The following is a 20,732-nucleotide window of genomic DNA, read 5'->3' on the forward strand; positions in this document are numbered from 1 at the left end:
GTCTACTAAAACAAAGACTTAGACTTTGTTAAGTTAACTTATACATTTAAACATGCATCAACATCCATTAAATGTAAAACATAACAACATTATGAGAAAAATAATCTGTTTTATTCATTGGAAAATAAAATAAGAGTTTTACAGTATTCAATCACTCGAAACGTGATTTCTAGTATACAAACTCTAACACAACATACTAGGAGCCTTCGTGCGCAACAACATCATCATAACAGAGGCAGACGACCTATCTCCGATGTACATGGTCGACGCTCCTGGCCTGTTCGATATACCCTTCTTCGTCCGCACAAACGTGGTATACTACCGAGAAGGAGTCCCTCAGTTCTACCCGATGGGAGAAGCCCTGGTGGAAGGGCACAACAGGGTCAGGAGGGGCAAGCTGGGCAAATTGAACAAGCGCAAAGGCTGAGGCAAGAAAGTCTAGAGAGGCCAGTAACCGAACTAGCGGAGGAGAACAGACAATCACGGGCAGAGATGACAAAGCTGACAACCCTGATGGAGAGCATACTGAAGGAATTAGCGAGAGGAAAAGAAAGCACAGGAGCTGGAACAAGTAGCCATGGAGGCCAGAACAATGAACCCACAGAACCAGAGGAAGAAGAAGGTGGTGAACCAGAGGAGGCAGAAGACAACCAACCGGAATCCACTGAAGAGGAACTAAAGGAACCACCTGCACAAACCCCTGCGCCAAGGAGGAGCAGGAGGAATGTCTGATCGATCCCTCCCCCCAAACTGACCAGTTAGTTTTCTTTTTAATTTTTAGTTTTCTTTTATTTCTGTTTTTTTCGTTACTTTTGTTGTATAGGTAGAATTATATGTGTATTTAATGTGAGCAAACCCCATTTCATAACACTTAGCCTATCCAATAGTCTAAGTGTGAGAAGTAAAATGTTTGCTACTACTTCGGTGCATGTGTTTTGTTTATGTTTTTTTTTGTGTGTTCTGTCATAAGCATGTTAACTCACCCTTAGCCTACTTCGTAGTCTAAGTGTGAGGAGTTTATATGTTTATATATCATGTTTTGTAATATTCTGTTCTGTTTTGTCAAATCTATGTATACATATAAAACTCTCAAACTTAGCCTATTGCATAGTCTAAGTGTGAGAAGTTTTTGGATATAATATGTGTTTGTTATAAATGTGTGTCTGTCATACTAGCCATTCCCATTTTTCACTTCACAGCCCGTATCTGGGGCAGACACTTGTGAAGGGAGAGGGGGGAGCAAATGGCCAGTATGACATGTATATATGTGTTATTTGAGTCAGTGCATGTTAGTATTTTTAAGGTTTGTTTAGGTCTAGGAATTATTTGTTTTTTTTATGAATGGGCTTAAAACTCAACTGCCTCGAACTGACGGTGAGGGGAATTGAGGGAGATAAAGCATGCCGAAACACAGAAACCACCCCCTCCAATAACCCCTAGTCAGTATAGATGATGCAAGTATGAAGGAATAACCAATCCCTTAGGTCAGACGCGAAAGCCCTCTTAAAAATGGTGAGTTAGAAGCCTAAAGTGGGACTACTTCCCACTAAACACAGAAAAAAAGAAGAGTGGCTAGCACATGATGTATAGGGAAAAGTGACCGCGTGTAGCAAACCCTAAAGGCAGTAGGAAACCCCCCCCCCCCCAAAAAAAAACCTACCCTTAGAGCCCCATTTTCTAACCTGATCTATACCCCGAAACAACCCATCACCCATCAGCCACTGGAACTGTGTGTATGCAAGGCATAAGGCGAGGAGGCAACTGCCCAGGAGGACATACAAAAGGAACAAGCTGAAGAAAAGAAAAGCAAAGAAAGAAGGAGAAAAGCAATTTGGAAAAAAATTCTAGGTCCAAATATAAGAAGGAATAAGGGTGGCAAAGCCACACAAAAGAAAATCGAAGAAAATGGTCGCAGACAATTGACTACAAAAAGAGAAAGGAGGAAAAAGGAATAAGGGTGGCGAACCCACAAGGAAGCTACTGACCAGTTGGAAACCAATGTCAGAATTGTCCCGCCAAAGAAGAAGCTCTGGCCAGAAGCCTAAATGCACGCAGTTCTCCCACATCAAAATAAATAGTTAGTTTCTGAACCTTAGAGCCTTAGGAATCACCACCCCAAACATTACAAACCAATAGCCCCGTTACAAGCCTTAAAGACCTTCAGGAGCTGCACGTGAGATCTTAGTCCGAAACATCTGTGGTTCAGCATTGAGAGAAAACAGTCTTAACATCCCCTGTGAGGAATGAGTGACTGAGTGAACCCAGTGTTTGGCCTAGGATTGGGTGATCCCGACAAGCGGATGTACTGACTGGGGAGGAAAAGGGGGGCGGCGGAAGTTCAAGGCTGCCTAAGGCCGGATTGCACCTGATCTCAAGGGGAGGGATGGTTGAAAATATAGCCTGTTCTATGTGTTTAAATTATTTATATGTGTTATGCGTTTGTGTCATTGTTTTTTTTTTTTTCTTTGCGACAGAGTCTTAAGTCTAGTTAGGTAGAGTCGGTCAGGGGGAGTAACCAGGCTCGAATTCAACTTATTTCTTTTTTATTTGTCTTCACGCTTGAGGACAAGCATGTAGTAAGTGTGAGCGGCTTTGATAAGTCGTATTCTAAGCCTTGGTTATTGGTCGCATTATGTCGTGAATTGCATGTATTATCTGCAAAACAGTTGCTCAAGTGTACAGGATTAAGGGATCCAAGTCAAGTAGGAGACGATTCAGGCGACGCAAGTGAAAAGAGCGCTAGAAGGGTGCAATACTGACCAGGATACATGCCAGAGAAAAGACTCGAGATGGAGAAGAAGGATAGTTGGGATGATCATTAACAAGGGCAGAAAAGTCAAATCGTGAAGGAAGTCTACCCTAAAAGTAAGGGCAAGCCTCCCTATAAAAGAAGCCACTTGGAGAGAGAGAAAGAGTTCGGTTCTCAGTTCGCAAGCTCTCGGTTCTCATACACACTTTGTAGAATTCTCTCTAGAAGATCAGTCCTTCAAAGCATTATCCAATCTCTCGTTCCTCGCCACAGCTATGGTCACTTGACGTCCAAGAGTCTGCCGGAGAAATCATCGTTCTACCGTCCCAGCCAGTTTGCCGTAGTAGTATAGCAGTATCATCGCCCGGAGTGGCAATACAATCGTTATTTTGCTTTCTAGTTTAATCTTTACCTGTTTTCGTCGTTGGATTTGTTGCAAACAATTTATCGTTGTTCCCTTTTGAAGTACTTTGCGAAGATCCAAACGTTTAAGTAGGGGTGAGCAAAAAAACCGAAAACCGAATATCCGAACCGAACCAAATCGAAAATTTGAAATTCGGTTCGGTTTTTTCGGTTTTTCGGTTCGGTTCGGTTTTAAAATTGCAAAAATTTCAGTTTTTCGGTTCGGTTCGGTTCGGACGAAAAAAAAAACCGAAAAACCGAATTATATTTAATATAAATATATTTAAATATTATTTATATATAACTCTAACCCTAATAGAATTCTGCCTCTCCGCCTCCTTTGTCAATCTCTCTGCCTCCGTTCTCAATTCCGTTTTCCACTCTAAATCTGTAACCCTAAAGGCTAAATTTCACTAACTCTAAGCCTCCAACTTGTCTCCTATCTCTGTTCTAGCCCATCGCCTCAAGCCATCCACGCCGTCTCCGCCCTCCAGCAGTGCAGCCGTGCTCCAGCCATCTACACCGCCTTCCGCCGTGCTCCAGCCATCCACGCCGTCTTCAGAAGAAGGTAAAAACTAGACTTGTCTATTTTCTTCACAGCTCTCAAATTAGTGGTCAAAATTAAAATACCTAAGTTTTTGTGTTTAGGCATTAATGTGTTCTTCAGAGGATAAGTATTTGGATCTGTAAACTTTGATATTTAAAGATGATTATTGCAAGTATTGAAGCTGAATTCATATGCTTAAATTAAGTGTTGTGATATTTAAAAATTGGATGCCCCTAATCATCCAGATCTGTTGTCCAAGATTCAAATTTTTTTTTTCTCTAATTTTCTACTGTTCAGTACCATTTCTTATACATTTATATATTCTCTCCTTCATTGTTAATAACTTATGGGATTATTTTGTACTCCCTCCGTCCCAAGGAAGATGACCCCTTTCTTGGGCGGCACGGGATTTTATGCAACTTTATTTTGTGTGTTAAATGAAGAGAGTAAAGTAAGAGAGAGGGGATAAAGTAGAGATAAAGGGGTTTCCATTTTAAGTAATGGGTCATCTTGATTGGGACAAACCAAAAAGGAAAGTGGGTCATCTTTAATGGGACGGAGGGAGTATTACAGATTTTACAAAGTTGATTCAAAGCTTATGATAAAAACTATGGCCAAAGCTCATCCGTGGAACAGAGAGGATTGAAGACTTCGGAATGGACTACATTGTTATTTGTTATAATTTGTTGTATTTTGATTAGATATCATGAAACTCTTTATTTTATGTTTCTGCCTAAATATTTATTTTTGTTGGTTGATGGATGTTTATGATTTTTTGTGTTATTTTTCGGTTTTAAAGTTTTAGGCTTTTTTAAATCGTATAAAATTTCGGTTTTTCGGTTTAGTTCGGTTTTTAAAGTTCGGTTTTCGGTTTTTCGGATTTCGGTTTTGGTTCGGTTTTGATTTTAGCCTAAATTCGGTTTTTCGGGTTCGGTTCGGTTTGGGCAAAAAACCGAACCGAAATCCGAATGCTCACCCCTACGTTTAAGTTATGAATTTTCTATTTCGTATGTCGCTTTGGTTCGAGTTTGCTTCATTCTGCCTAGGAAAGTTAGATCTAGTCGTTGCTTTTAATTTCTAAGTGTTTTCTTATCTGGAGTTGTTGATCTAAGGTTGTAGTTATGTTTCAGTCTAATTTTCGTGCATGAGTCTTTTGTTCTGCATTGTAATCACCACCTTGCATGTTAGTCAGTAGAGGTAAACTGCAGTTCCGCCGTTCATCTTAAGTTTGAGCATTTTAATAAATGAATCTTGAGTTTGAAGTTATGAATCTGAGTTTAGTCATGGAGTTTGTGTTCATATGATTTCGTTAATACTTGGTGAAGAAGAAAACGTCAAAGTCAACTATTGCCTTGGACCACTTTTACTTTTTAAGTTACTTTTGCTTTTGTCTCTCACTTTTCAGTTGTACCTTCCAGATCTATCAGAAAGCCAACCAGCCACTAGATATGTCTTGTTGTCTAAATTTCCTCTTTAAGTAACTGTCTACTTTTCACATGCCTCTGAGATACCGTGTCCCCTATTTTCACGAATACAACCACATGCCTGTTATTTTCACGCCTACTAGTCAGTAGAGTACCATCTTTATTTCTCACCTTGGTAAAATCCCAACCCCAAAAGCGTGGTAGCTAACCAAAAACACCCAGGAATGTCACCACAGTTATCCGAACGTGTCCATCCTTGTGGGATTCGACCTTTACCTCCATTATACTAAACAGTAGAAGTGGGTTGAGGAAATTTGTTTGATACCAGGCTCCGGTTATCGTGCCAACGACTCAACTGGGTCGGGAATCTTATCCTGATCAGTTGGATATACCCTTGCATTTACACACGTTGACCGAGAGAAAAACCTACACTTTCATTGACCGTCGAGAATTGACGGTGCCGTAAAAAAAGGATGCAACCGATATCATTTTTTATTTGTTTTGGACTTGATTTTTGAAAAGTGAATGTTCTGGACCAAAATCATAAATCGGCCACATGTAAGGACCAAAAGAGGATTATACTCTTCCTAAAATGAAAACATCATCTTCTTTTTAATCTATGTTATTTTATTCTCACCTCATTAACCCACAAAACAACATTACATAAAATCACGTGTCAAAAAACAATTGTTTCATTTTTAATGAGACGTATGGAGTATTAATTTTATAATTAAATAGGTGTGGTGTGAGTTAGTGAAATATGAAGTCCGTTAAAAAATAATAAAACTAATTAATTGAGACCAGACGAAAAAGCAAATTAGTGTCTATGAATGAAGACGCATGGAGTATTATATTTTCATCTAAAAGCAAATTTGTTTCTATGCATAGATTGACGATTTTCACTCATTTGCTATAATTCCCAATAAGTAATCCGTACACATAACTTAGAATGTAACTTAGCATATAACTTACCACATAACTTAGCATGCTCATATCACAATACATGACACATTAAACAACAAAATTGTCTCACTTCTCAAGCCTACCCACTATTTTCTATCACCCTAAGGCATGCTCCTACAGTTCAAAGTGCAATCATGGCCACCACTTGGGTAGAGGACATAAGAGAGGCTCACCCTTGTAGCTAATATCTTCTCTTGCCCAACAATTATGAGCGAAGTTATCCAACATATTCAACAAAAAATTGTAGCTCAATCGCGAATCGCACATAAGAGGCACCCGGTGCAGCCTATTCACCAGTGCTCGAAATCATTTTGGGAATCAGCTTGTTCGGAAAGCTTTCTATCACCAAAGTGGCATCCTGATGGAGAGAGTTCGATTGTCCGTTTATTTCAGTCCAATCACAATCAGCAACCTTGTTTCTTAAGCAGTTCCTTTCTGAAGTTCGACAATCCAGATCTACACTAATAGCCATCGATAGACTTGGCTTCATAAAACATATCATCACCAAGTCCATAAACGCAACTAACGCAGTCATTCAATTCGAGTTTTGATGCTTCACTGTTGTATTCATGTTCGTTACTGAGGGGGTGTTTGAGCAACTCTTTTTTGTATCTTGAATAATTAAATATCTTACGAACCCTTGATTATTTTTTAGTACTTCCAACTGGAGAAATGTTCTGTATTCTCCCTAGTTTGTGGATCCTTACATAAGTTAGGAGATAATGTTTTTAAAATGAGCCCAAAAACAGACCAAATTTGTGGAAATCCAGTTTCCGAATCCTAACTCTAATTTTTTCCAACTTTGAAGGCCCTTAACCTCTTTGCTCAATCTCCGTTCTGTTCGCTTCAAACTGGGGAACGAACCTTGTTATCTAGTTTCTGAAGCATCCACTTGAGCGCCTCCCAAAGTTCGAAATGACCTGTGTATGCATGGCCTTGAATGTAGCCGAGCAGCCAAAAGATTATGGAAACCTTGTGAACCCAACTATTATAAATTTAAGTACCCAACTTTGAGAAGGCATAGCTCCCTCATTTGAACTCCGAATAAAGTGAATCCGACTGGAAAATAAACCTTTGGCTTTGCCATAACTGCCAAAATCTTGATGAGTGGCCTTTAAGGCTAAGTCCCTCCGTTCCCTTTGAAGTGAGCTTGGAAAGGTGGGGTGGGCGTTTACATACACATAGATATTCACGATAATACGTAGTGATAATTTCTTTGCTGGTGGGAACAGCAACAACAACAACAGCAACGTAATAAGATCTTTCTTCGCTGCCGCCACTTCAATGGTGGCACTGCAGACGACCTCAAGGGCCACAACTCTGGCCAAGAAATTCAAGGATTTGAATTCCAAACCTTTGGAAGTGGGCCGGAATGACACATCGGACTTCCATCACGTGGGTAGGCAAGAGAAGAAATAAAGAGATAAATCCATCATCGGCTTGGGTTCGCTCTGATATTATATTAGAAATGCGCCACTCACCCCTTAAAAGGCCTCATAAGGGGGAGGGTTATCCATCCTTATATAGAAGAGATAGGATCATCACCAAGCCGATGTGGGACAAGATATTAGAATTTTAACAAAACAAAAGATGTTATGTGTAGAACGTCATAGAGATTAGTCTCTGTGTCGACACTAAGTCCTCCAAGAAATTATGGGAGGCACTCGAGAAGAACCGCGTCGATAATGGTTGCTATATATGAAGAAGAATGTAGTCCGAAAGTTATGGACTAGAAGATGGCTGGTTTTTGGAACATTGTTATTTGAGGGATGTAAAATAATTTGTCAAATGTCAATCAAAAGGAGGGTCCTATCTATGATACAATTCCATTCTTTAATTTACCACTTTTGTCTATTATTTGGGATGCATTAAGCATACTGGCAGGGGACCTGCTCTCCTCACTCCCTTTTGTAGAATCCAGCATGTAAAACATCAATACGACTTTGCTGATTGCTCTTTCTCGAGCTCTTTCCTTTTCTCGTCACACTAGCCAAAGGCAATAGCTAAGGTCGACAACGATCACATTGCAGTAGAGACCATGATAGCAATGCATCAAAAAAATTAGCAAAGATCTTCCAAAAATCAGATGCACTTAGTTGTAAGTATATATACATCATAAAATTCAAACATGCATAATCTCTTTCTCGAGCCCTTCCCTTTTTCAATAGTCGTGCCATATTTTGTCTAGAAACATCAACACTCAGTCAACACTCAGTCACACTAGCCAAAGGCAATAAGCTAAGGTCGACAATGAAAGATGATGACAAAGACCATGACAGCAATACATCATAGAACAGAGTAATATCTATCGCGAAGCTACTAAAACACTTTCAGAATCCTAATCAAACAACAATAAACTCCGAAATTTGAGCTTACTAGTCTTAAAGTAACAACTCCATCGTCTAACTAACATGCTAAAGAGACATAAGCATACCTATTTATTGGCTCAGAAAGGGAGAGGAAGGCCCAAATCATTCATTAATCTGTCTAGCTCAACATCTACCTCTTCGGGTACCAAACGAAGTCATCTTGGGAAGATCACGTAAACTGAGAAACTTAAGATTATGCAGATGATTAATATCCTTTGGCAACTCTAGTAATTCTGGGCGCTTCCATAATTTGAGTTCCTCCAAAGCAGTAAGGTGCCGCAGCATTCCTTCTGGTAAACATCTCATTGTCCGACTACTCTCTAGACATAAACTTGTAAGCTCCTTTAAGGCTTCCGGACCTTCTCTTGTGAAAGAGATCATCTTGTAGAAAGATGTCAATTGAAGACAGTATTAAAACCATAGTTAAGTTCGATATGATTACATAAATCAACAAAAAATAGTTGAGTTAGTTTGGAGAAATATCGATGCTGCGAACGTGGGCAATCTTGTGCCAATCCTCTCCACTTCCTTTCTGACATCGCCTTCCCAGCTGTGGGCATGCAATGATGCTTAGCCTTTTCAGATTTGGCAGAGCTGGAATCGACATAACCTTTGGACAGTGTATAACATAGAGTGAATTAAGAGATGGTAGCTGATCTGGGAGTGATTCGAGCTCGGGAAGATCAATTAGGTAAAGCGAAATGAGCTGCTGAAAGGCTTGAGGCAAGCGCGTCATCTTGGGAAGATCATGTAACAGGAGGAACTCAAGATTATGGAGATGTTTAATATCCTCTGGTAGCTCTACAAACTCTCGGCAATTCACTATCAGGAGGATATTCAGAGCAGTAAGGTGCCTCAACATCCCTTCTGGTAAAGATCTCATTGTTTGACAACTGTATAGATTTAATCGGGTAAGCTCTTTTAAGGCTTGCAGACCTTCTCTTGTCACAGAAATCTCTTTTACACCCGTCATTGTCAGTGTTCGGAGCTTACTGAATTTTGCCAGTGTTTCTATTGGGAAACAAGTCAGGCTCTTCTCAAATTCCAGACTGAGACACCTAGGAATGTCCTGCTCAGATAATAAACCCAAAGTTGAGCTACTGCATCTTAGTTCCTCCAACTTTTGAAGGGATGATAGTGGTCACAGTACTAATGAATAACAACGCTCAATCAACAGAGTTTCGAGATTTGGGAATGCTTCTTTACTCTCATGCTCCTTTGAGAGTCCCTTCAGATTAGGGAGATTAGTTAAATGCAATTCTTTCAAAGCTGGGAACTGTATCTTTACTGGGTGTCCACTCCCAACTTCTTCTTCAATAATATACTCCACCCCCATATTCTTTAAATACAACTTCTCAAGATGAGGTAACTCTCCCAGTTTTGGAAAACACCTAATATTTTCACAATCACTCATGTTAATCTTAACTATTTTTCTCAGAGTTGAACTTTCCATCCAACCTGGAATATATCTACCACTGTAGCCTTTTATATAAAGAGATTCAAGATTGGGGTGAGGTTCAAGTGCTTCCAACACCATTTCATCAATTTCATCCTCTAACTTGTATAAATCATTTCTTTTCCATGACAACCTCAACTCTCAAAGATTGTTTTTCTCTGCAATCTTTGCTCTCTTTGCATCCATATGGTCTTTTACTCTCTCCAGATGCTTAATCTCGAGCCTTCCACCGAGGTTCAAGCATTCCAGTTCCCCAAGTTGGTTATCTCTCTTGAGACCCACAACAAACATACTCAATATTTTTAGGCCTTTTAATTCTCTCATTTTAGATGGCATCTTACACAGTGAATCACACTTCCACAAACATAGATGCCGGAGATTATGTAAGGATGTGAGCTTCTTAGGCAAACTCACAAGCCTAACACAATAGTCCAAGTTGAGGGTTTGCAAGTTCCAAAGAGTACATAACAAGTTGGGGAGAGTGTGAATTTCAGAACGAGACAAATTTAAGTATCGCAAATGTTTAAGGTTTCCGATAGAAGGAGGTAAATCTTTTATTGCTAGACCAGTTGCATTTATTACTCTTAAACTTGTGAGCTCCAGGATGGAAGTAATCTTCATATCTTGGTGAAAAGTTTTAGGAAACAATGCATATTTTCCTAGCAAATTTACCTCGCGGATAGTTGACGCACTTGCGAGATTTCCTACACTTTGTACTCTAGGAACTTTGTCAAGCTAAGCAATCGATTTTTCAGCTTAGAATTGAAGTGAAGATATAAGCTCCAAGGGTGAGCCTCTTTCCCTTCATTTCTTTATGATGTTTTGAAGCCATAGCCCAAATGGGTGGTGCCATGTCCTAGGAATAATATGTAGTGGAGAATAACATAACATCAAAATATCTTAAGATATTTCACCGAACAATATGTTATTCTACCAAACACAACACCTTAAGATAACAAAGAATAAGATAAGCAGAAATGAAGGTCTAGTACAAGATAACTCAGCAGAATAACTGCAAATCTCTAAACATTGTAGCATACAGATTCAAGATAGAAAATCACCAAATTACTAAAATCTTAGTTAAGCTCGATTTGTTTTACATAGAATCAATAAAAAATAGATAAATTATACTGGAAGAACATCAATGCGTCGAACGTGGGCAATCTTGTGCCAGTCCCTTTCTTACATCGCCTTTCTAGTTGTGGGCAACTACAGAGTGTTAGGTCTTTCAGACTTTTAGAGTTGGCAGAGCTGGAATCGATACAACCTCTGTGAAGATGATAATAAATAGAAAGTGAAGAGAGTAAGTAAGTGAGAATATTATAGAAGAGAGTCGTATCTACGTTATTTTCTTATTTACTTTACTTTCTCTCCACTTTAACTATTTCTTATAATTTTTCCTAAACACGTGACGGAGGCAGTTTATCATAATCACAATGGAGGAAATCTCTCTAAGAAGTGACATATTTCACAATTCACATCAAATATGTAACCAAGATTTTTATTGAGAATATCACCTATATATTTCTATATGTGAAATGTACATTCAAACATAGCAGCATCATTCCTATCATATACTATGAAATAATCCAAGTACAAGCACACAATAAGAATCTTGCTAACAAATACAAAAAGTTGAGCAACACAGAAGTTCACCCACAAATACAAATAGAATTATTCACCAACTTCATATACTTTCTCCAAAGCTATTTCTGGTACATCTTCTTCACCTTGAAGAAAGATGTCAATTGAAAACAGAGTATTAAAACCATAGTCTAGCTCGATTTGTTTTAACAAAAATTAGTCGAGTTACGTTGAAGAAATATTGATGCTGCGAACGTGGGCAATCTTGGGCCAATCCTCTCCATTTCCTCTCTGACATCACCTTTCCAGTTGTGGGCAACAACGGACTGTTAGCTGTTTCAGATTTGGCAGCTGGAATCGATACAACCTTTGGGCAGTCTACAACAACGAATCCAGTAAGAGATGGTAGCTGATCTGGGAGTGATTCCAGCTCAGGAAGATCCTCTAGGTGTAGATTAGTGAGGTGCTCACTATGAAAAATAAAGAAACAGACAAAAGTAAAAGTGAGAGTTAGTATATTGTATGTAAACAACAAAATAAAATAAAGAAGAATACATTGAAATACAATTACTCACCATCTTTGTAATCTTTCTCCATTGCTGTTTCTGTTACATCTTCTTAATCTTGAAGAATGATGTCACCACATATTACATAAAATCAACAAAAAATAGTTGAGTTACTTTGAAAAATTATAGATGTTGCGAACGTGGGAAATCTTGTGCCAATCCTCTCCAGTTCCTCTCTGACATCGCCTTTCCAGCTGTGGGCAACCGGTGACTCTTAGCTCTTTCAGATTTGGCATATCAGGAATCGATACAACCTTTGGGCAGTTCATAACAGTGAGTCTATAAAGAGATGGTAGATGATCTGGGAGTGATTCCAGCTCAGGAAGATCATGTAGGTATAGATCAGTGAGGCGCTGAAAGGCTTGAGGCAAGCGCGTTATCTTGTGTAGAGCAAATAACATGAGACTCTTAAGATTATGCAGATGTTTAATACCCTTGGGCAGCTCTGGTAATTCTGGGCAATTCCATATGTTGAGGTCCTCCAAAGCAGTAAGGTGCCGCAACATCCCTTCTGATAAACATCTCATTGTCCGACAACTCTGTAGACATAAACTTGTAAGCTCTTTTAAGGCTTCCATACCTTCTCTTGTGAAAGAGATCTCTTTTGCATTCTCAATTGTCAATGAACGCAACTTACTAAACTTTTTCAGCGCTTCTATTGGGAAACATGTCAGGTTCTCTTCAATTTCGATTGACAGATGACTAAGAATGTCGAGCTCAGATAATAAAGCCAAATCTGAGCTTCTACATGCTAGCCACATCAACTTTCCGAGGGACGAGAGTGATGGCAATACTAATGAAGAGCAACGCTTGATATTTAGGATTTCCAGAATTGTGAATGCTTCTTTACTACTCTGTTGCTCCTTTGAGAATCCCTTAAGATTTGGGAGATCAATTAAAACCAGTTTTTTCAGAGCCACGAACAGTATCTTTACTGGATGACCACTGCCAACTTCTTCTTCTTCAATAATATATTCCACCCCCACATTCTTTAAAAACAGATTCTCAAGATGGGGCAACTCTCCCAGTTTTGAAAAATGCCTAATATTTTCGCAATCAGTTATATGAATCTCAACTATTTTTCTCAGCGTTGAATTTTCAATCCAACATGGAAGATATCTACCTCTGAAGCCTTGTATATAAAGACATTCAAGATTGGGGTGAGGTTCAAGTGCTTCCAACACCCTTTCATCAACTTCCTCCTTTAGCTTGGATAAAGCATTTCTTTCCCATGACAACCTCAACTCTCGAAGATTGTTTTTCTCAGCAATCTTTGCTTTCTTAGCATCCATATGGTCTTTTACTCTCTCCAGATGCCTAATCTCGAAGCCTTCCACTGATGTTCAAGCATTCCAGTTCCTCAAGTTGGTTATCTCTCTTGAGACCCACAACAAACATACTCAATGTTTTCAGGCCATTTAGCTCTCTCATTTTAGATGGCATTTCAGACAACGACTCGCATTCCCACAAACATAGATGTCGGAGATTACGTAAGGACGTGAGCTTCTTAGGCAAAGCCACAAGTCTGTCACAGTAATCCAAATTTAGGGTTTGCAAATTCCAAAGAGTACATAACGAGTTGGGAGAGTGCGAATTTCTAGAATGAGACAAATTCAAGAATCGCAAATGTTTAAGATTGCCGATGGAAGGAGGCAAATCTTGTACTATGCTACGAGGGGCATTTAACACTCTTAAACTTGTGAACTCCAAGATGGAAGTAATGTTCATATCTTGCTGAAAAGATTTAGGAAACACAAGAGTTTTGTGTAGCAAATTTACCTCGCGGATAGTTGATGCACTTGCTAGATTTCTTTCACTTTGTACTCCGGGAACTTTGTTCTCCATAATTGACTCTGCCAGATCATGAACGAGATCATGCATACTGATATTTTCATACTCATTTACTTGTAGAAGAGATCTGAGTAGTAGCTCATTACATATTTGATTTCCAACATCTTCCACTTGAAGAGTCCCCTTTGATGAAATGTAGCCATGAGCAATCCATAGAAGGATCAGTCGTTCCTTTTTAATGTAATGGTCCTTAGGAAAGGCTGCAAAATAAGCAAAGCATTGCCTGAGCTCCAAGGGAAGATGATGATAACTCAACCTCAAAGCTGGCACTATCAAACTCTCTTCTGCCGACAACTTCCATATCTCACTGTCTCTCACATGTAACCATTCCTCTTCTCTCCTTTTAAACCGTAGGATTCCTCCAAGCGTTGTAGCAGCGAGGGGCACTCCAGCACATTTCTTCATGATCTGTTTCCCAATTATTTCCAGCTGCAAAGACACCTCTTCATCTGCTTCAAAGGCGCACTGCCGCATCAGTGCCCAACAATGCTCATCCGACAACCCCTTGAGGCAATGACATGGAAGTGTTCTCATGATATCAGCAACTTTCTTCTGGCGCGTGGTAACGACAACGGATGAACCAGTTGAGCCACATGATAGAACATCTCTCAGCTCAAACCATTTATCTTGGTGGTCGTTCCAAACATCATCCATCACAATCAAATATCTTTTTTTGCTCAACAATTGCCAAAGGTGACGCTCTGCAGCATCCAAGTGTTGCAGATCCGAAGCTTTTCCACTCCCCCCGTGGCAGATTCAATCATGGCCTTCACCAAAGTCTTCATCTCAAAATTATCAGACACACAAACCCAAATCCTTAGATCAAAGTGCTCTTTCACTTGGGGATCGTTGAAGACTAGTTGAGCGAGAGTGGTCTTCCCAAGGCCGCCAACACCTATGATTGGCAGCACGGACATCTCTTGTTTCTCCTTCACATCATTCACCAAAATCTTCACAATCTTGTCTTTATCTTCTTCTCTGCCTTGAATCTTATCGGACTGGTTCAACAGGGAAGCCGTCTCACGTGAGGCAAGTGAAACTTCTCTTGGCCTATCAAGAGACACTTCACGGAGATGAAACTTAGCACGCTCCACCGCAACAGCCTCCACTTTCTCGTTGACCTGCTTCATCCTCCTTGCGATGTTGTGGCGATACAATAATTTCTTGAGGCTATAGCGGCTGAGTTTGGAATGAGAGTGGTTGAGTTTGGAGACATGAGTGTTGCACTCATCCAAAATGTCATCAATCTCATAAGCAAGAGCGGTGAGCTTCTGCAGCCAGTTTTGAATTGGCTTGCTCTCGATTTGCTTGTCTTCGGCATCCTCCAGCACAGCTTGGATGGTGGTGAGAGTGCTGCAGAGCTTCTTCATCTCATCATCGACGCCTAAGATCAGTCCGATCTCCTCCTTGATAAGAGAGCTTAGATTATCAAGAACGAGTTGAAGAAATGCCTCTGCCATTATGAAACAACAATAGTTAACTTTTCTTCTTCTGATAGCCAAATGAGAAATTTGAGAGGACTTTGTGTTTATGTTAGCAAGAACAGAATTGTTCAAGCTTAAAAAGTATACTTTGTAGAAGTAAAGGACTTGGGCCACATGATGATTATCCATATGTATTATAAAATTATATGAATTTTACAAATTCATATCCATTCATTTGATGCTATGATCCAAATGATTTATTGGTTTCAATTGGACAGCATTGCATTACTATTCTACAATAATTTAAAGTGGAATTATTCTCTCACCACTTAGTAGCCCAGATAATTGCAACTACATATATTTGGGTTTCGACAATATAAGATTGTGATATATGCATAATTCAATATTAAGCAGAACCCAACTAATATATGGATGTCAGTTTTATATTACATGGAAGTCGTTTTTGGTTCATTTTAGAAATGATGGCCTAAAACAATAAAAATTTGACCTATGTATTACTCGCTCTGTCCTGTAAAGTGGTAGAGATGTTGAAAGAAAAATGATTAAAATATTTTTAGTAGAAAACGAGACACTTTTTACGAGAGAGAAAAGACTTGCCAAAAAAGAGACTATTTTTAGGAACGGATCAAAATGGAAAAAGAAACTATTTCTATAGGATGGTGGAATATTAAAATCCAAATACAACCGTTGGGGAGTTGATATGATCTATATCATAGGATATCTCAATTATTTAGTTATTGTTTGATTCCCCATATCTTTTCTATATATATTTAGAGATTTATTTCTTAGTCAATAAGTCGTAGTAGTATTTTAGTATTATAAATAGGAGAGATTGTATTCAATCATTCAATGAATTATTATTTCTCACCAATATATTGCTTAAGGCACTCAAACCTTAACCATCTTTGTCTACTGACGGGAAAGCCCCCTCCGTTCAGCCTCTGCTGCCGGAATTCAGCCTTTGCCGCCGAGCTTCATCGCCATCAGCAACCATTAAGGAAAATACCCTTAACATCATACTAGATGTGCTTGCATACTCGCACCATAGTTAAACTTTTTACAAACTAATGCATTGATATTCGATTTACGTTGTACTAATATTAATAGACTTCAATTCATTTTTACACATAATATATCAATAACTACATGTCATTGCTTAGTTGTATGAACTATATTAGATTATCAGTTAATCTATATCCATATGGTAAATTACATAAATGATTATTTTAGATCCAAATCTATTAAGTGATTATATGGTATACTGTACAAAAACAGAGTAAAAAACGATCATAAGATCTTTGAAGAAGGCAGCAAAAACAGAAAAAGTAACTCACAAACAATGTAAATATATTAATAAATTGTAATCTATTCTATGCCAACACGATTATGAGAAACACTGACACTTTGGGAGATGGGAACAGCACTCTACCAATCTGTGTACCTAATCTACTACCCTTCCTTTTTAAAACTTTTTCCACCTACATTCCATCGAAACATGAGATATGCATCCTAAGGCGATGAAGCGCTACTCCTCTAACTCTCTCTATACTCATCTACAACAACATGAACCACGTCGTATTCTATGTACTATTTACACAAACGTATCTCGTTCCACGTGGCCCTTACCACGGCCCAGTTTGTGTCCTTCTCAAGCACTGCCTCTTCACCCCACTCTGCTGTTTAACCATCTCCAGCGCCTGACAACATTAAACAAAAAGATTATGAGAAGGTGCTCGTTTCGGATGAGGTTCATTATTTCTTCCCATCAGCAATGCTAGAAAGGATATACTGGGAAAAAGTAGTTTCAAGAAAATATCAAAGAATGAGTCTTGATGGGATAGGCCGGCTTCATCTAGTGAAAATTCAATTTTCGGAAAATGGGAAAATAGGATCAGTAGGGAGCTGTCACGCCCGCCCTTTCTAAGGATAGAAAGAATGGTTTATCGCGACTTGGGGTGGGAATTAAGAAGCGGGGACGAAAGGGGAAATTTAGGCAATATCACAATTTGATAGAAATAGATCGAAAAGTAATTTATTTAATCACCAAAATGATGTATCAGAGTGATCGAGTTTCAATGTATCTCGGTCCGCAGCACATTATTCATAAGATAAATAGTTAAGGGGAAGCAAACAAGAGTAAGAGAATAGAATCATGTATGAAGACACGACCCATTCGGTACGGATAACAAGTAGACTTCAGATTTAGAGGCTCCACTCAACACCCCACCATGACTTGTCAATGCTCAACCTACACATAGGGAAAACATATGCAGGGCTGAGTCAGTGGACAGCTGCCGGAAACATTTGCATAAAAATAATTATTGTCAAGCCATTTTCAAGTGAGCTTGGGGTTTAGCTTTCAAAATAACCCAAGTACACAAAATATTTCCACTTTCATCAAAGTCAGTTGATCAACCATTTTTCCATCATCCATACCCTATCTGAAATGTATCCTCGCGTAACGGGAATGTGGCCACATTCCACGACGGTCGCTGGACTGGCCAAATGAATGACAAATAGCACACGGTCCCCACATGGTGTACACTAGTCTAAGCGGGGTTTGCGGTAGATAGGTATTCCACAAAAATCCAAAATACGGCATGACAATCATTCATTTCACGTCAAAGTATTTATCATCATCGGGAACAAAGCCCAAAATTGTACTTTAAATGAAAGCCCACCTCGTTCGCTTAACAGGTATCGCACTTGAGTATTCCTCGTTCCGAATTAGAGTCTCACGGAACAATTCCCTTTAGACAATAAGGTAGTAACACAACGATCAGCACGAGAACACTACTAATTAGAATGCATGCACCCTAATTAAATTCTTTTATCTCGCTTCTCAATTTTCGCATATTTTCGATCATTCGGCGGCTGCCAAAGGCGTCGCGTGCGACGCCGGTTGGTCGCTCACGCCCCTATTTCCTCCGTTGGCTCCTCGTATTTTCCTCCCCGATGTAGGAATAAATTCCCAAAAATTATTCAAGCGCATAAATAAATTATCTCAACTATTTCCCTTCGCATTTATATTTATTTCGAACTAGGGATAAATTATTCGCACTTCGAGTTGTTTCCGGGATTTAATTAAATAATTCCCCCATGATTTAAATTAACAGCCCACTTAATTATTTAATATCCAGCCCACCTTATCCCTCCAAATTAATTAGTAAGCCCAAAGAATTAATTAATTTAAACCCACCTTATGTCTCCCATTTTAAAACTAGTGAGCCCACACCAAAATAAAGGAGGAGCCCAACAAATTTAATTTCCAGCCCAAAACAAGAAAACGGATTCACCAACCCATTCTTCCTTCTTCACATTCGGTCTGTAAGGCCATCCACAATGGGGCGGACGATGCGACGGATGATGCTCATCGCCTGTCATTGTGTTTCGCCACTGTGGCATCGCGGACGATGCTCACGCGTTTTCATTATTTTTTTTGAATTTTTTCCAATTTTTTTTTTTTCTTATTTAGACACCACAGTTCTCTACCATTTCACACACTCCAATTTCACATCTCTTCAATTTATTCTCTCTCGTCTCCTCACAAATGAATCCCGCCGACTACGATTTGAGTACATCGGATGGCTGCAGACGGGCCTTGACTCGAGCCTTGTTCGATGCCGTTAATGAAGCCGTGGCGGAATGCTTGGCACAAATGCAGCGGGAGCAGGCGGCGGCGGCTGCGGTGGCGCGGCGGTCCCGCGGCCGATACGACGTCGGACGTATGTCCCCGCGAGCACGATGTAGCTCACGAACGTCTGTTCGCAGATTATTTTGCCGAGCATCCACGGTGGGGCCCGAATGTTTTTCACCGCCGTTTTAGAATGAGCCGAGATCTTTTTCTCCGCATTGTGCACACGTTGGAGGGACGTGATGAGTATTGGGAAGATGACATCGGCAGACCCGGACTTACGCCGTTGCAAAAGTGCACGGTTGCGATCCGGCAGTTGGTCTACGGCACCACAACGGGTATGTTCGACGAGTTCCTTCACGTCGGGGAGACAACTGGCTGCGATTGTCTAATGAATTTTTGTAAAGTAGTTGTGGAGGCTTTTGGCGACACATATTTGCGACGCCCGACTGCTGATGATTGCCAGAGCCTGATGAGGATGCACGAGACGGTGCACGGCTTGCCTGGGATGTTAGGGAGCATCGACTATATGCACTGGCTGCCCGACGGCGTGGAGAGGCCATTTTACTAGTGGCTACAAGGGCAGCCACCCGGCGATGATCCTCGAAGCCGTCACGTAACCACCGCCTCTGGATCTGGCATGCCTGCTTCGGAGTGTAGCCGGGTCGAACAACGATATCAACGTCCTCAACTCGTCCACCCTCTTCGCGGATCAGTGCAGGGGTCGCGGCCCGGCCATCGAGTTCACTGCCAACGGCCGCAGACATCATATGAGGTACTACTTGGCCGATGGCATATACCCACGGTGGCCTGTTTTTTTTAAGACGATTAGCTGCCCAATTGGTGACAGTAGAGTCTTGTTTGCGGCAAAGCAGGAGTCTGCGTGGGAGGATGTGAAGCGGGCTTTTGGGGTGTTCCAATAGCGTTGAGCAATCGTGAAAGGTCCGGCACATTTCTGGTTCAAGGAAGTCATCACCGACGTCATGTATGCGTGCATCATCATGCATAACATGATAGTCGAACAAGAACGTGGACATGTCACCGAGTTGGGTGGTTGATGAAGCCGGATCTAGCTCCAACACGGCGACCTCGCCTGTCACTCGAGGATTACCGATGGGCTTCGGTGAGGTTCTACAGCGACAGGCCTCAATGCGCAACCAACAAGACCATACTCAACTCATGAACGACATGATTGAAGAAGTTTGGAACCACAACCGCCGTTGAGAATTTGAGTTTTTTATTTCGCAGTGCAATGTTTTGATTTTAATGAAATGAAGTTTTTTTTCCAAATTTTGAATTATTTAAATATTCAAATAATAGATAAAATGCCGCCCTATACATAGAGCGTTGACTGTAGAGTGAGGCTATAGGGTGGCCACTCCAGGTGGAAGTGGCGGAGGACTATAATGCTGACGTGGCGATGCATAGGGCGGAGCTTAGTCCGCCCCATTGTGGATGCTGTAATAGAGAATTTTTGTAAAAAGCTTTATTCTTGGCTGTGATCAATAATTGGAAATCCAAGGATAGTGAAAAGATTATTACCGTGACTTGTGGTGATAGAACTTGGAAGCCAAACTCTCTGTTCTCTAACTCTCTTTCTCTCTCAATTTGTTCTTGCTAGAGATGAAGATTGTGAAAGTGAGTATTTTTGAGTGATTGCAGCTGCTAGAATGAGGAGAAAATCGTGTAGTAGATGCTGATATGATTTGGCGAATTGATTGTGAAGATTAATTGGCTTAATT

The 20,732-nt window shown here is 40.2% G+C and overlaps 3 protein-coding genes and 1 pseudogene across 3 annotated transcripts; 1 reads left to right on the forward strand and 3 right to left on the reverse strand.

Annotated features, from left to right (window-relative positions):
* Positions 1 to 8,920: 8,920 nt before the first annotated feature.
* On the reverse strand, positions 8,921 to 9,991 carry LOC125199855 (putative disease resistance protein RGA4). The gene is made up of 2 exons (XM_048097723.1): positions 9,605 to 9,991; positions 8,921 to 9,523 (listed from the first exon to the last, which is right to left on the reverse strand). Exons 1-2 carry the CDS (start codon positions 9,989 to 9,991, stop codon positions 8,921 to 8,923), a joined length of 990 nt encoding a protein of 329 aa, XP_047953680.1.
* A 1,402-nt stretch (positions 9,992 to 11,393) lies between these two features.
* Positions 11,394 to 13,372, reverse strand: LOC125201107 (putative disease resistance protein RGA1). Its single transcript, XM_048099032.1, has 2 exons — positions 12,070 to 13,372; positions 11,394 to 11,964 (listed from the first exon to the last, which is right to left on the reverse strand). The coding sequence occupies exon 1, from the start codon at positions 13,350 to 13,352 to the stop codon at positions 12,171 to 12,173; it is 1,182 nt and encodes a 393-aa protein (XP_047954989.1). The 5' UTR covers positions 13,353 to 13,372; the 3' UTR covers positions 11,394 to 11,964; positions 12,070 to 12,170.
* Positions 13,373 to 13,422: 50 nt separating this feature from the next.
* LOC125201106 lies at positions 13,423 to 15,445 on the reverse strand (annotated as a pseudogene).
* Positions 15,446 to 18,985: 3,540 nt separating this feature from the next.
* On the forward strand, positions 18,986 to 19,561 carry LOC125199864. Its single transcript, XM_048097735.1, has one exon. It carries the CDS (start codon positions 18,986 to 18,988, stop codon positions 19,559 to 19,561), a length of 576 nt encoding a protein of 191 aa, XP_047953692.1.
* Positions 19,562 to 20,732: the final 1,171 nt, after the last annotated feature.

This window comes from Salvia hispanica, chromosome 1 (genome assembly GCF_023119035.1).
Source record: "Salvia hispanica cultivar TCC Black 2014 chromosome 1, UniMelb_Shisp_WGS_1.0, whole genome shotgun sequence".
In the NCBI taxonomy this organism is placed as follows: Eukaryota; Viridiplantae; Streptophyta; class Magnoliopsida; order Lamiales; family Lamiaceae; genus Salvia; species Salvia hispanica.